This window comes from Sesamum indicum, linkage group LG4, assembly GCF_026168435.1.
Source record: "Sesamum indicum cultivar Baizhima isolate 11 linkage group LG4, ASM2616843v1, whole genome shotgun sequence".
Taxonomy (NCBI): domain Eukaryota; kingdom Viridiplantae; phylum Streptophyta; class Magnoliopsida; order Lamiales; family Pedaliaceae; genus Sesamum; species Sesamum indicum.
Genome location: NC_142660.1, coordinates 11,169,038 through 11,184,397, shown reverse-complemented (window position 1 = coordinate 11,184,397; position 15,360 = coordinate 11,169,038). Strand labels below are relative to the sequence as shown.

The following is a 15,360-nucleotide window of genomic DNA, read 5'->3' as shown; positions in this document are numbered from 1 at the left end:
AGCGTTTTGCATTCTTAGACCAGAGTAATAAGAAAAAATGGACAGATTCTCATGATGGTGGATGGCGATGCGATATTTTGACAACCAACATGTCAGAATGCATCCATGGAATTTTGAAAGGGGTTCGCCGCCTGTCGGTGACAGCAATAGTCAAAATAATACCCATTCTGTCTATTATTTTTGTGAGAGGCTGGCGAAAAGTGGTGTAATGTTGAGCATTGCATACAAAATTCTTATACATTGGCACGAAAAATCTGTTAAGCATACGGTAACGAGATACCAACAGTTTTAATAGTTCGCTTGATTATTACAAAACACCAGTATGAACATGGCAAGTGAACTCAATTAGGCATTCCTTGCTCTCACTCTCAAAAAGTATGTGTTGCATACATGATTAATGTTGAATCAATTGTTAAGGATTATTATGATCTAATGGCTTACAAAAAAATATATTCTAAGTCTTTTAAACCTTTGTGGTCGGAAAGTTATTACGATGTCCCAAAATTTGAGTTGGTTCACAACACTACTGTTTATATCTCTAGTTGAAACCAAACATCACATATTCAAAACAAGATGGATTAACCGCAAACGGGTGACAACAAGCCTAACAAAGAGGAGATTTTGTAAGACGATCAAATGTGTCAGTGCGGGATATCCATGATAATTGTATAATTAATTGTACTTTTTCACATTTGTATTAAAAATTATATAGTATTACATTTATATAATTAATTGTATTTTTTTTTAATTAATATAACTTTGACAGTGTCCAGAACTTGATACAAAAGTGATAATATTTAAAAAAATATCATCTGTGTAATTTTTTTAATAATAAATAGATTTTCAAAGATATTATTAATTACAATTTGTAAATTTAACATTATGAATAAGTATACGAAATAAAAATAATTTATATAAAAAAGTTAAAAAAAATGGGGAGTCGCAGGACTCAAAAATAAAAAAACAATAAAAAAAAGAAAAGCGGGAATCCCGGAAAGTTATTGGACGAGTTACTGACACAGTGCATCCATTATTCCAATTCAAAATTCTTATTGAGTTTAGTAATCTCAACTTTAAATTATTAATCAAATTGAATACTAACGAAATTTAAATCTAACTAAACTCAAAAGACTTCATCAGAAGATTTTAATTTTTGTACATCATCCTCGTTTCGCAATTCAATCTTTATGGTCATGCTTCTTGCTAGCAATGGAAGATTGATTCATTTTCAATCCTAATAACTTATTAGCAAACTAGTCTTTAGAAACAACTCTTTCGATAGATCAAGATTTACATCCTCTTCTGTGGGAGAAAGAACATTCATAGAAACAGAATGCTGAAGACCAGGAGGCACCACAACACATAATATCTACAAATCAACAGAAAGAGAATTTTCTGCACAACCCATTAATGTTGTATACATTAGACCTATTACGAGTCGCCAATAGGCGCCTGCCAAGGACAATCACTTCAAACTTCCTCCTGCATTACAGTGTCACAACCATCCAGGGATCTATAAGGTGACATGCTATATTCCTAAATTAGAATCTAAGTACTCTACAACCAGAATGCAGTTTCTTCGGCGGCAAAGCCTGTCTGCCTCTGTGGCTTCACCGCTTCACACAAGAAAATATTCTACGGAGATGATAAAATTGAGGCAAAATTACAGATGGAAACTCCATAACATGTATCACTGCAGACTAGATGTGCTCAAACCTAATACTTAAAAGAGTTTTTAAAAAAACAAAAAAAAAAATCCACAAAATTAGTCTTGACACCAAAATTTGCCAAAACTTATGAGTCAACCATCTCATCTTGAATCTCGTTGGGAGCAATGAGTCCTGGAATTGACAGCATACGTTGTCGCTCTCTTTCTCTCTGAGCAGCAGCTTCCTCTGCATAAAGATCTTTGTTGTCCTGCACCATAGAAATAAATGTGATTATAGGATTACAGTATGCACCCGAGATGGCCGATGAAAGTTAAGACTGAGCACTTCATATTTTGTTCTCAACAATGAGAGATTATCTACCAAAAATCCATTAAAAGACCCATCTAAACCAAAGGCAAGAGGAACTAAGGCTCAATCAAGCACAGATGTATTGAGTTAAAAACTAATTCCCTCAGGATAAAATAGACCTTGATCTTTTCCCCTCTAGATAAATAAAGAAGACTTAAGAAAATCACCTAGGAATAAAGAAATTTACTCAACACATTGAACCAGCAAATCTAAACCACCTCTAGTCCACAGATTATTCCAAGATGAAAGAAAACCAGAAGCATCTTTAAGACAAATGAATACGAGGCACATGTAGTGTGATTCAACATTTGAAAAGGTGAGTAACACTTCACCTGAGCTGAAAATTCTTTAGATTGCACAAGAAAGTCTCTTATGTGGTTTTTGAATGACGAAAGATCAGCTCTTGACTCAAAAAGTCCATTCACAAACTGGGTCACCTGAAAAAACCCAAAAATGGGTGAAACTGGGGTCACACATGAATACGCATCTGAACTGTGTCAGAGGTTTTGCTTCAGTACCTCAGCTGCTGTCATGTTCGGAAAGGATGTACTTAAAAGTTTAATTGTGTACTCTCGGACAAACATGCCGTTGTTTGGATAAGCATAAGGAACTGTTGCAACATCCCACAGTGGCTCAGTCAAGGCACCAGACTCCACCTGTAATTGTTAAATGACAGCTGTTACCATTAGCAAGCCATATGGCAAGACAAAAACAAAATAAAACATGAAAAAGAGCAAGAGGATGAAGCAGGCAGTTATTACCAGGCAGAATAAGTGCTGCAGCACAAGTACATGCAACTTAAAACCAGGCTTATGGAAGGTGTCTGTCAAAACAGCAAATATTTCTTGTTCTATTGTCAAAAAATAAGTCCTGTAGAACTGATTGCAGAACTCTGAAGCCTGCCAAGCCATCCATGCAATCATAAGGCCCTATATGAATGCTTATGTACAAAATACAAAGGACACAAAGTAAGACACACCTGAAAGTTTTTCAGCATCTCCAATAAAAGGTTGAGTCCAGTTTCTGCAATATTTCGTTCAGTATGCCGGAAAGCCCATATAATGGAATCCATGACAAGTTTAAGTTGCTGAACATAACCAGTAAAAACACAAGAATTTATCATATAGGAAGTAAAGATAGCATCATAGGATAGAAAAATCTTCAATTAAATTTGGACTCCTGGAGCTGAAGAAAGCATAAGTTAAAATGGAATACTTTATCATCAACTGAGCAACTGCAAATTCATTGAAGCATGATAGGCACCTCACTAGATAAATGGATTAAAGCAGGAAAACAATGTGTAGCAATGGCTCGAAGCAGTGAAAAGAACTTGAGTCGATGCTCAGGATAGTCTTCAAAATTCTTTGTTATCATCTGCAATGAAAACAATTATAAGTGAAACACAGAACAGTAAAGATGTCTCCATATCAGAATCAAGCAAAATTAGGCTGCCTAAAGTTGCGAAGGTTCAAAAGCCCAGGCAAAAAGTTGCCGCACCTATTTATCAGACCCATTCTCCAATGCCTGTGGCATTGAAATTTGCTAAGCACAGGCTAACTGTGGTAGCACCTAATTGTCACAAGTACCGCAATAGATCATCCCCATTGAAAAATAGAAGTCAATATTCAGCCATACATATTTTAACTCACAGCTTGTTTGCCACATTAAATGCATGACCCGGGTTCTTCATGCATAGTTTGACGTTATAAGAGGTACTCTAGGATGGTGTATTATTTTCTATTTGAAAAGATTTACATTAACATCCAAACAAAAGGAGGTACCAAGAGAAGCAAGAGATAATTGGATGATCACAATAATTAGGAACAATGATGTAAAACAAGTCAAGATCATATTGGGACTGAGTCATGTTTCTATCAATATTAAATACGGCATATCCATATCCCACTGAGGATTCACATGTTTAAATCCTGCAAGTTTATGTTTATAAACCAACCAATTTGCACATGCACTTAACCAGGCAACAGATTTTCAGCATGATTAAGCAACAGGGATTATCATGCATTTCTACGAGATAAAGTAGTCAACAAATGAGCACGAATGTTCATGATTCAAAATGATATAAAGGATTCACCGACCTCTAGAGTGCACTGGAAAACAGCTTCAAATATCCGAGGAACATCATCAATCATTGCCCCCTTATACCTAAATGAACAAAGGAAAAATTGAAACTAATTAAAATTAATAGCAAAACCTAACAGCAGTAATGATGACTAAAATAGCATCAGGATCAAACACATTAAGCACCACCATCCACAAGAAATCTATATGGTCACACAATACTCAAGAACAATATGATTACAACTAATTAAAAGCTGTTGAATAATTTCAATTATTGCCATACACGTTTCCAGAAATAGCAAGATCTTGCACATGGACATACAACATCAACTATGCAAACAAAAATCACACAAGAAAACAAGGCATACTTATTTATTATTGTGGCAAAGAGAGAGAGAACTTCTGACTCTCTTGCATCAGGCAAATTCCTGGCATAGTCACCAAGCACAGGGTCCATCATCGGAGGCACAAATTGTTTGCCAATATGTGGTTGATCTTCAGCTTTGTCTAGAAACGTCTCAATAAGCTTTAGCGTTTCCCTCTTGACTGACCTGTTGAAATAGTGGTGATAAATTAAGTACCAATATGCAGATCTAAGTATATTAAGCTCCAAATTTGGGAATTTACCGTAGAAGTTTCACAATAGATGTCCTGGAAGCATAGGGTCCTCCTTGGGCAATACTGGTTGATATAAGCTCGCTGTACATTCTGTGGCATTTGAAGAAAATATTGTCATCGATTAAAGCATCAGAGATTGAAACCTATCAGGTTAAGTTTAAAAAGTAATTCTGAAAGTACAAAATGCAAACAAACCTGTATACATTGAGCATGTCCAAGAAGATTAGAGAAATCTGTGGCAGGAAATATGTTCCTAGAGAGCTCGCAACACTAGTATTTGTCTGCAGGAACAAAAGAATGCATAAGAGAACACTGACACGACAAAGATGAACATGCAAGACGCATTAACATAGAGAGGTGCACCCCTAAAATTAATTCCAAAATAGAACAAGACATTAAAAAGAGAGAGAGAAACAGAGACGCCCTAAACTTGTCACTAACAGCCACGCTCCCAGTTTTCTTTCACTCGCTGACGCCCACCTCCACCTGCCAGCGCTGTTGACCATCTCATGGCTCTCGCACGGCGCCAGCCTCCACACAAAAGTCAGTTTTGTCCTATCCCTAGGCCACTACCCTCTGTTATTGCTATTGAATTGAAGAGGTCGAGTTGAAATCAGAAAGTGTGAATAAGAATACTTTTATGTTATCAGATATAAAGGGTGATTACTTAAGATGCCCTATTACTTCCATGGCCATGGTAGCCACGTGTCATTACCCCCATTGGCATAGTGATAAAAAAAAGAGCGTGTATAACTAGTTGATAAGATGAACCACACTAGGCACCCCATCCTTTTTGGCCCCTACCCTATTGTTGTTTGACCAACCCTTGGGCGCTTTACGAAGGGCCATCTAGGAGGGTGGGGACTGTCGGAACTAAATTAGTTTTGGATAAATATAAAATTATATCAATAAAAACATGGAAGATTCTGTTGGTCCAATCTCATGTTTTTGGCTTCAGCCAAGGCGACATGGAACGGATATGTCTTCTCATAAAAATGTTTCTTGAGTTTTTCAGCTTTATGGAAAACTCCTCTCTAAAGCAACATGGTCGATCCATGACCTATTATTTTGCCTCTTTAAAGGGGGCTGAATCGGCTGATGATGAACTCTTACTCTACCACCCATTACTAGCGAGCAGCAAGCTCATAACTCTTGTAGACAGCAATATTTTATGGTATCTGATTGTTACCACTCTCAAGAATATGGAGATGATGGAATTAAAATTAGTTGTAGAATATAATCATATCGCATGCTTATTCAGAAACAGACCTGCAAAATGTTAAGCACTGCCCTTATCACATCTGGATCTTTCAAGAAATCCACACTCTGACGCGCCTGTCCAATAATTTCAGCCCATTTCTGCAGCAAACTATGCATTAGCCGCACAGCAATCTATACAGGTGCTAATACTAGCTAAATGACAAACAGGAAAGCAGGGGGAACATCTAGAAACTACTAACACATGTATCGTTTCTCAAAGAGCAGTAACAAAGTAGGAACTTACCTGATTAGGAAGCTCCATCAACCTCTGCAAATATTCATCTCTCTTGTGAGGATCAGATTCTGCTTGAATCATATGGCCCACCTAAAGAGATAAGGTAGCAACAGTTAGAAATGCCCATATATATAAAGAACAGGAATATCTGATACTAAGAGGGCGTACAGATTCATAAAAGGAGTGAATCTGATGAGGCTCAAGATCTGCAATAGTTGCTGGAAGTGTTGTCAAAAGTTCTGATACAAATGGCTCATTTTCTCCAACCTGCATGAAAGCAACAGGCAGAGTTAATTGTTTCTAAAAGCATCATATTCCTACTAGTATCATTATCTCAGAAATTATTATCCATAGGAACCCCAACCTGAACAATGACAAATTTACGTTTGCACTTTTGAACAATTTTCAAAAATGTGTCGCACGCCATGTCCTACAAATGTGCAGACAACAGAACAAGTTTAGTACACACTAGAACACTAAAATGAATTTAACAATATAAGTAAGCAGAAAACTGCTGAACAGTTGGATGAACAAGGAAAATGAAAATAAGCGTAGAAAATAAGTTGACTTCCTATTCATTAATATATATATATATCCCCTATCAGTTTAGAAACAATCACATGCAATATTTAACCTGAACTCCAGGATGAGTTTCGTGCATGAACTCAAACAACTTGTTCACAACAGTTTTCAAGAACTTCCAGTGGGCCCTCAAAAATCTGGGATACTGCCCAACCACATACCTGGACACCAGGCAATAGAAACATAAGATGTGAGTTTCAACCAAGACTGGTGCACAGTTATTTTGCCATGTCGCCACCAATTTACAAAGAGAAGCATACGTGATAAGTATGTTAATTAGGGATAAACCCTCATGCAGCGCATACTTTTATCAGCATCTAATGAAGATTAATTGAGTTCCTAGAGCCTCACATTATATTACTTGCAATCACGGCTTTATTATCCTTCCCTTTGGTGATTTCACAGAGGTTCAACAAATCGCGAATGACCATCACTAGAAATCTGTTTTCCTGCCAAAGGTAAATAAGCAACATGAATATTCTAAGAAGAGATCAGACCCCAACACTTTCAAATAAACATAGTGGCACAACAAAAATAGGATAGTAGAAAAGTTAGATAGCATCATATATATAAAGAAAATTCTAGAACAAGAGAACAAAGCACACACCCGAACTTCCAAATCTAATTATAAAATAAAATCATAGACATTCTGGAATTTAAGAGAAACTAACAATCACTCACATACTGGACCATTTAAATCATGGACAATCACAAAATCTGAAAAGCTACATTTCTAGTACGTTAAAGAAACAATGCATTAGGAAAGGCCATAATTGTTAATTAACGAAGGATGTTATGTTGATTTAATATTGAATATACCCAAGGCCAAAACTATACATAAGGATAACTGTAAAATGTCATATGCAGAAAGCAAAGAACAATATCCAGTAAAAATGCCCTACCTGCTCCTCCACCATTGACCCAGATATAGATCCAATTGCCCAACACAATGTATTTAGGTTGTTCCAAGTCCAATCCTCTCCATTTAGTTGTTTACTCAATTTCTTTAGCATCTGCACCCATAATCACAAATTAAAATCACAATTTAATTAGCTTGAGCACTTAGCAAAATTTGGAAGTGAACAAAAATCCACCCATGCTCAACAAATTATTAAGGAATGCACTGATAATCATACCTAAAAATTACACTTGTCATGCACAGTGATATAACAAGAACCTAATTATTACATCAGATGAGCTTATCATACTTCACTCACACAAGCTTAAATTTGTTAAGCAAGAGCATACAGAGAATCCCCAATTAGCAAACAAGCAAGTGCATAGAGACAGAGAATAAAATAAATCAAAACCTGCTTTTCAGTGTCCTCGTGATCAAGATGTGCCAAGTAGATCAGTGTTTCCCTCATTATCTGCAAATCATTGAAACATCAGAAACATGAGTCCAAAAGTAAAACAACATTTCAAGAGGAGATGACTAGAAACATTTATTGCATTAGCAATTCAAGTTTTGGATAAAATTCAGGACCTTATACTGCACAAGCACGTCATTGTCTTTCATAGTTTCACGAACTATATTTCCATTTTCATCCTCAACAATGAGAACTTCTTCGGGCTTTGCCATGCGGCATATCATCAGCAATCTCAACTTCGACATTGGACCAGCATAAAGCTGACGTCGCTGCATTAGTTGTGAACCAAGTCCATCAACCATACCAGGAAGCATTGGCATCTGCTTGTTCAATACAAAAGGCAGGCAGGCATCAGCAATATCCCCGTACATTAATGAAAGATGGTGAAGAAATGGCGATGGATTTTACACTCCTTGTTCCCTTTACTTCCCCCTTTTTCTTCAAGCATAGAAGGCTTGTCTTAAAATTTCAAGCATGTAATTCTTAGAATCATATCAGCATCAGAAACTTCAATACCCCACAATCCTTTATTCTCAAATTTATCCATCTAAATCTTAAAGGAGGCAGCACATACTTATCCCACAAAGCAGTTCCCAATGAACTGGAACTTCAAAGCTTAACTTAATGTAATAAACAAGTTCATTATTTACACAAAAGACTGCTATCCCTGCATACGAGATAACAAGACTCTAGATTAAAGGTAAGAGGTAGAAGATTCTACTATGACAGCACCTGTAGTCCCATCATGTTTGCAGTTACTGCAGGATTATCCAAATTATGGTGAGCTTCAAACAGCTCCAAGACTAGGGAATTCCAGTAGTCCAAGCAAACCTGCAAGCCATCAAGAGTCATTAATAACACAGGCTTTGTATAATACTATGAATCCAACAGAGGGTAAAACAATACTGTACCTTAAAAACTTCAGTGTCATCCACATAAGATATATTGATGAGATACTCAAGGCCCATCAGCAGTGCATTTATGTTCTCTTGTGAAGATTCTAGTACCCGTATGTGAGACTGCCACCCGGGAAACAAACGCCCATCAGTCAAAAGTAATGCATCCAGGAAGTCAGGACCATAAATCCATAATAAATGTTCTAATTATGTAGCGATAGGACAAGTTCATTGACGATTTCCGGTTAGACAAATAGAGAGTGATGGACGATCTTTGGCAGTAACATCTGAATTGCACTCACAGAAATGTAGACTTAAGATGTCTAAGCATACTAATTGATCAAAGAGCTAAGTCTAATTTTACAATAAGGGTAGTCATATATAAAAATCCCACTTTGTGTGAACAAGATATTCATATATATTATTCACATATTCGGAAGGAAGATTGCGACAACTATCATAAAAGTAACTCAAGTGTATGGGAGTTTCCTGGTTTCCACCCGCATACCAGGAAAATCATCTATACTGAAATAAATCGTAAAAGGAGCGAGGTGAGCCATCCTGATCCACAGATTATCCCTTACATGTGGATTTTCATCCATTTCCATGTTTTCAAGATTAAGTTTAACACTCCCCTTGATGGAGCTCTCTTTTTGCCTTCATTTTGGCTATTTGCCAGAAAACAAAGAAAGAGAATTTACCTTGTAAAATGATGTGAAAAACAATGCCAAGTTCTGAATAAATGCCTGGGAAAACAAAAAAACAATAGCAGATTACTAGGGTACTTAAACACTAGAATTTGAATTCTTACATACAAACAAGCACCTGCTCCTCAGTTGTGCCATTTGCATAAGCCTCCAAAAAGTTGGTAGTAGGTGGCAGGATATTCTAGCAGGCAACAAAAAGACATCACGAATCAGCATACCATCCAGTGAGTTGTACCAATTATTGTCGCTAAACCTGAAAAGATGAAAACCATATCGCACTATTGCACGAGAAGAATTATCTACACTACCTGCAATTGCACCATGAATATCGTATACATTTTGACATACTGCATGTTGTAAAAGTCCCCAAAACTAAGAGCAGCAACCTGCAGAAGACAAAACATGCAAAAGAAAAAAACGTATTATATCTTAGACAATATAATGAACTTTGAAGGTGACAAAGGCACACCATATACCTCTGTCAGACATTGCAGAGTGAGATTGCGATAAGCCGGAACAGGAAAAAATTTGAGCAGTGTCTCAAGCTGTCAAACAAAAGCATAATAGGAGCACGTCAAATCTTACAAATGTACAGACACATCTTTGCAACAAAAGATTCCAAACACACCAAGAATAGAAGATCATAGCCATGTCTTTCATCTAACAAGTAACCACAAGAAATGTAGAAATACAAACCAGTGGTGATTCAAATATATAGCCTAGAGGAATCCACGAAAGAAAAGCATGCAGTGTGGCCAGTGTGGCCCTTATAAGCTCAGCCCTTTGAGATGCCGACAGAACATATAAGCATAACTCATGAATCAGCTGGAACTCACTGTAGAAAAACAAGAAGCTTCTCAGTACTTGAACAGATGAAAGGATAAAAAATGTCAAATCATTTACACATCAAAATCACAACATTAATAACATTGGGTAAGTGAAATACAGAACTAAATCAGATAGGTAAAATCAAGAGATATAAATAGGTATAAGCAGTACTACATGAGCCATTAAACCGTATCCTGGAAATAAACATGGAATAGGAAAATTAAAATATGCCAGATATCAGTTAATGCAATAACAAATGTTTTGACAGATGTGACCTGGGAACAGACATCACATGATTACCTGTTCAATGATTGTTTTAACTCTTTAATCTTTTGTTGAGTCATCTCACCCCTTGAGAAGTCGAAAACTTCTTCACTTAGAAGCTAAAAAGTGACATCTTCAAGTCAACTAGATGTAGTGGATTAAAAAAATTCATAGAGAGGTAAGAACTACTTACCTTCAAAATTGCCATGCAATTCTCGCAAATAGTTTCACTTGTTTTTGCTGCGGCAACCAGGTCAGGAATAAAGCTACGCCACCGGGCTGGCCACTCATGCTTCAAGATCTGAATACAGAACAGGGTCATATCTAGATAACTCACATGGAAAAATCCAATAGGGTTGTTCTATTAAACAGATTATCTATAGGAAAGCACTAAAGTATTACTGATGAGCATCGTCTGGACTGGAATATTACCTGAACCAATATAATATTTAATTTATTAACATACAGCCTCTCCCGCCGGAAAGAGATCTCATCACTTGAAAGCTAATAGAAAAATAAAATGATCAATGCAATAGTCTCCAAATAATCAGGGAGGAAATAACTGCAACATCATTCCCAGAAAAGCAAAGATTTAGTTACTTTAACTATAACTTCAGAAATATAGTTCTTCATGCCATCTCGTTGTTCAACGGGCAAAGCATTCCATCGGTACTTAATAACACCTTCTAGGACCTGGACATCAGCACAAGGTCCATTTCATCAGTATCTCCAAACCATGTAAAAATAGAGAAGCAAATCAAATAATAAGCGTCTCAGCAAATGTGTTGGATAAAATGTGCACCATAAGAACTATCATGACCATACTAACGGACCTGTAAAGCAAAAAATTTGGTGTTCAAGTTCTGTGTGTTAGATAAAATGTGGACCACTTGAAGCCACATATCTGGATTATTTTGCAGGTCTCGCAAGATATGGTCTGCCGCAGTCCTCTGTCAGGCAAGAGAAAAAGAACAAAAAGTGTGAGTTCCTGGCTGGGCATAAAATTGGTAGCTAATTGTAGTGTAATCCATTTTAAATGTGGATACTGTCATGCCAGCTGAATCTCCTTCCAACCAGAATTAAAAAAAATATTTGCAGGGCTATAATATGTTGAGAAATGGCATGCTGTAACCAAAGAAACATTCCAGATGTGAGAGATGCCAAAATGAATGGGAACATTCTTTACAAAATATTAATACCAACAAAGTTGCATGAGAAATTTCTGAGTACATGAAAATGTACTGGGTAACATGAACTAGGCCAGCCTCAATATGAATAAGATGAATCTTCAACCAAAATGTATAACCAAGACCATTGAGCCCCATTAACCATACTTCACCCAGATTTTGACCGTGCATAGTGGTAGACATCCACCTAGATAACTGCTGAAACCCAAATTAACGAGTCAAAGCCATTTCCTTAATCTTCTTACTGATGACATACATTCCTAGATGGCTGGCGTACTTTTTTCTTCGACTGTATTATTATATTTATCCACCTACCTCTTCACTTAATCTTCTTAATGATGACATAAAATTCTAGATGGCCGGCGTACTTTTTTTCCAAGTGTATTATTATATTTATCCACCTACCTCTTCACATAACCCAGCCATTTAGCTAGTCCTTTTAAAACTTCTATTTTATCTTACTCAAAGAAGCTCTTCCAACTCAAATTTTCTGCATCTTTTACCAGCAGTTTAAGAACTATTCCATTATCAGGAAACACATTGTTTATGATATGCAATCTTATTACAACCTAACCACACAGATAATGAAGTGTCAATTCCTCACTTTTTATGAATAAGTTTGATGGACATGAAACTCATTTAATATGTCAACCTCCTGTATATCTTTTTTTTAGTGCAGGTACTACTGTATCGCCAGTGCAGCACATGTTCTCTGTGTACGTTCTACTTATGAAGTTAAATAAATGTAGACTGAAGGCACGGTACCTCATAACAGTTTGATTTAATCCAAGTTCTTTTTCCTTTCTTTTTTCTGTGTGAGTGCGCATGAGCGTGTGGGTGGGTGGTTCAGATTGCACTATCTATGATCAATTGAATTTGCAATTGCAGAAATGACCAAGGACTTTAGGGGATTATATAGTGTCCTTCATAATGGCAGCTATGTTATTGATCAAATTAGTTTCCAAATGCGGAATGAGTCATTCAATAGTAACTCAGCTATGAACAGAATAGCACTTCTTGTTGCAGAAGTTCCCAAGCTAACTACCATAAGAGACAGTATTTAGGGACTGCACAACAGAACGGGATATGTCATTTGTCCATTTAAGGAATTTCCCCCCTTCTGCAAGTTATAAGATGAGCCCTAAATAATAATTTAACAGCATAGCGCCACAGACAAGACAAAGCAACAGATGTACGACTCTTTTCATATAAAATTTTAATCATAGAAAGACATAAGAAAAATGTGCCAAAAGCAAAAGAATTGCGTAATGCAGCAAATATATACAAACTTCAAAAGAATGGCAAGAAAGCAAAGCTATTTAGAATTTCCAAATGTATCACAAATGCTGTTACAGATGGTTAACTTTCCATTCATTTCATGTGAGCAAAGAGTATTGCAGGAAAACGGCTCCAGATGTTCACTTGTCATTAATTCATGTGAGCTAAAGTACTAACTAATCTTCTCTCAGAAACAATAAAATTTGCCTTTGCATATGTGATCAAGTTGCAACACTTCCAATCCACAAAAGTTAAGTTGAAAGCCCTAATGACTTTAACCAAATTGTTACGACACTATGAACAGAGAGTTCTTAGCATATAAGAATTGCACACTCCGACCAACCTGAGCAACAAAGTGACAACTTTCAAGAACTTCCTTCTTACCTTAAATACAGGAATCGCCTAGCCACAAAAAGAAGATAAAGATTAAAATCAAGAAACATCATGACCCAAAACCACATGCATGGGACAAAAGAGGCCACTCTCTGTTTCAAAATCAAATCATGTCTAATCCACATGAACAAAGCAGGCCAACTTTCAATGGCCACGTCAGAAGTACTAAGGGCAATAAAAATTTTCAGTTCATTCAACAGACTCTATCCAACTTTAACTCTTCACTTGAAACTCTGCACTTTACAGATCACGTTCAAGTTTTCCAGAATTTGAGGCAATGTCACTGTCACCAGTGATAAGTGCATTGAATGGCAACCAATTTCAGGTGAGGCAGACACAGAGCTAGTCGGTATGCAAAGATGCGGAAAGTTACAACCTCTGACACCAGTGGGACACCAAAATCCACCCGGGAATACGAACATGAGTAAATTCCATATAAATCATATGCATGCCACAAAATTTTAAGAACAAGTAAGTTGTGCAATTGTTGCTGATAGCCATAAAAATCTGGAGAAACAGAGTAGAGAGGGGTTTAGAAAAACCAAAGTAGAGAAAGGGGCAGGAGCATAAAAAATAGCAAGAAAAAAGGGAAAAGAAGAGCTTGAGACCTCGTCTTTAGATCCGGTTCCATAGAAAGCAGCGACAGTGGCGTCAAGCAGAGAGACATCTATGGGCTGACTCAAATCACGTAGCTTCTCCGCCGCCATGGCAGAGATGAGCAGTGGGTGTGATTAAACCCTAGCCCAGAAATAAGAAAAAAAGTGAAGGTTGTTCGAAAAACCCTAGAGGAGTAAAGAAACCCTAGTGAGGAGAAGGTGGGATGGGAGAAAAGATGGAAGAAAGAGAGACAGACAGCTTCAAATTGAAGCAGAGGAGAGGGATTTTAGTTTTAGAGAGAGAAAGAGAGGGACTTTGAAAATGGTATTTGGGGCTTCCCTCCCGTTTTATATAGTAGTGGTAGTAGTTATGCAGCTTAAGAAGAGTCTCCGAGAGAGAGAGAGGGTGAGGAGATTGCATCTATCTATGATGACTATGTATGTATATGTCTATATATATATAGAGAGAGAGAGAGAGAGGGTAGCTGTAGCCTGTGTGTGTAATTCTATTCTATAGTTTCTACTGTTGTTAAGCTGTTGTATAAATAAAAAATATACCTCATTCAAAAAAGAGAGAGAGAGAGAGGCAAAAAGCGTTGGTTATGTATATTCACTCACCAGTCTGCTTCTTTTTCCTTTTTTGTTGAGTTATAGCATGGGATTTAATTATTACTTATAATATCTCCTTTTTCTTATTCTTTTTTTTTTAATCCTTTTCTCTAATTTCAGATTTATTATTTCTGTAATTTCAGAGTTTTTTCTAGTGTAAATAGTTTTGAATTTAGATTTTCACTTGGATACTGAATTGTTAAATGAAAAATCCACCACATCATAAAACAAAATTATGATATTATTACATATATATAAGTCAATCATATATTTTTTTTTGGAATTTATCCCAGATCCTAACTCGACTACTACCGAAAAATTAGTGGGTTACGAAAACCCTTAATACAATTAATCTTACAAAATAAACAACACATAATATATAGACCAAATGTTTACATATTTAATAATAAATGAAAGAATAATAACTGAATAAGATAATT

The 15,360-nt window shown here is 36.5% G+C and overlaps 1 protein-coding gene across 2 annotated transcripts; it reads right to left on the bottom strand.

Annotated features, from left to right (window-relative positions):
- Nucleotides 1-1,370: 1,370 nt before the first annotated feature.
- LOC105160224 (protein EXPORTIN 1A) lies at nt 1,371-14,747 on the bottom strand. 2 transcript variants are annotated; one of them, XM_088879550.1, is made up of 33 exons: nt 14,324-14,747; nt 13,666-14,222; nt 11,691-11,807; nt 11,458-11,550; nt 11,290-11,361; nt 11,051-11,158; nt 10,894-10,976; nt 10,462-10,600; nt 10,242-10,310; nt 10,074-10,151; nt 9,884-9,946; nt 9,760-9,804; nt 9,074-9,181; nt 8,895-8,993; nt 8,279-8,482; nt 8,103-8,162; nt 7,695-7,805; nt 7,144-7,241; nt 6,845-6,953; nt 6,575-6,640; nt 6,379-6,477; nt 6,220-6,300; nt 5,985-6,074; nt 4,911-4,996; nt 4,725-4,805; nt 4,466-4,648; nt 4,115-4,181; nt 3,282-3,392; nt 2,998-3,105; nt 2,780-2,917; nt 2,537-2,674; nt 2,351-2,455; nt 1,371-1,917 (listed from the first exon to the last, which is right to left on the bottom strand). In XM_088879550.1, exons 3-33 carry the CDS (start codon nt 11,757-11,759, stop codon nt 1,795-1,797), a joined length of 3,084 nt encoding a protein of 1,027 aa, XP_088735676.1. In that variant the 5' UTR covers nt 11,760-11,807; nt 13,666-14,222; nt 14,324-14,747; the 3' UTR covers nt 1,371-1,794. The 2 variants fall into 2 exon arrangements, with proteins under 2 accessions (XP_088735676.1, XP_011075806.1); XM_011077504.3 differs by lacking the exon at nt 13,666-14,222.
- Between the last annotated feature and the right edge of the window lie 613 nt (nt 14,748-15,360).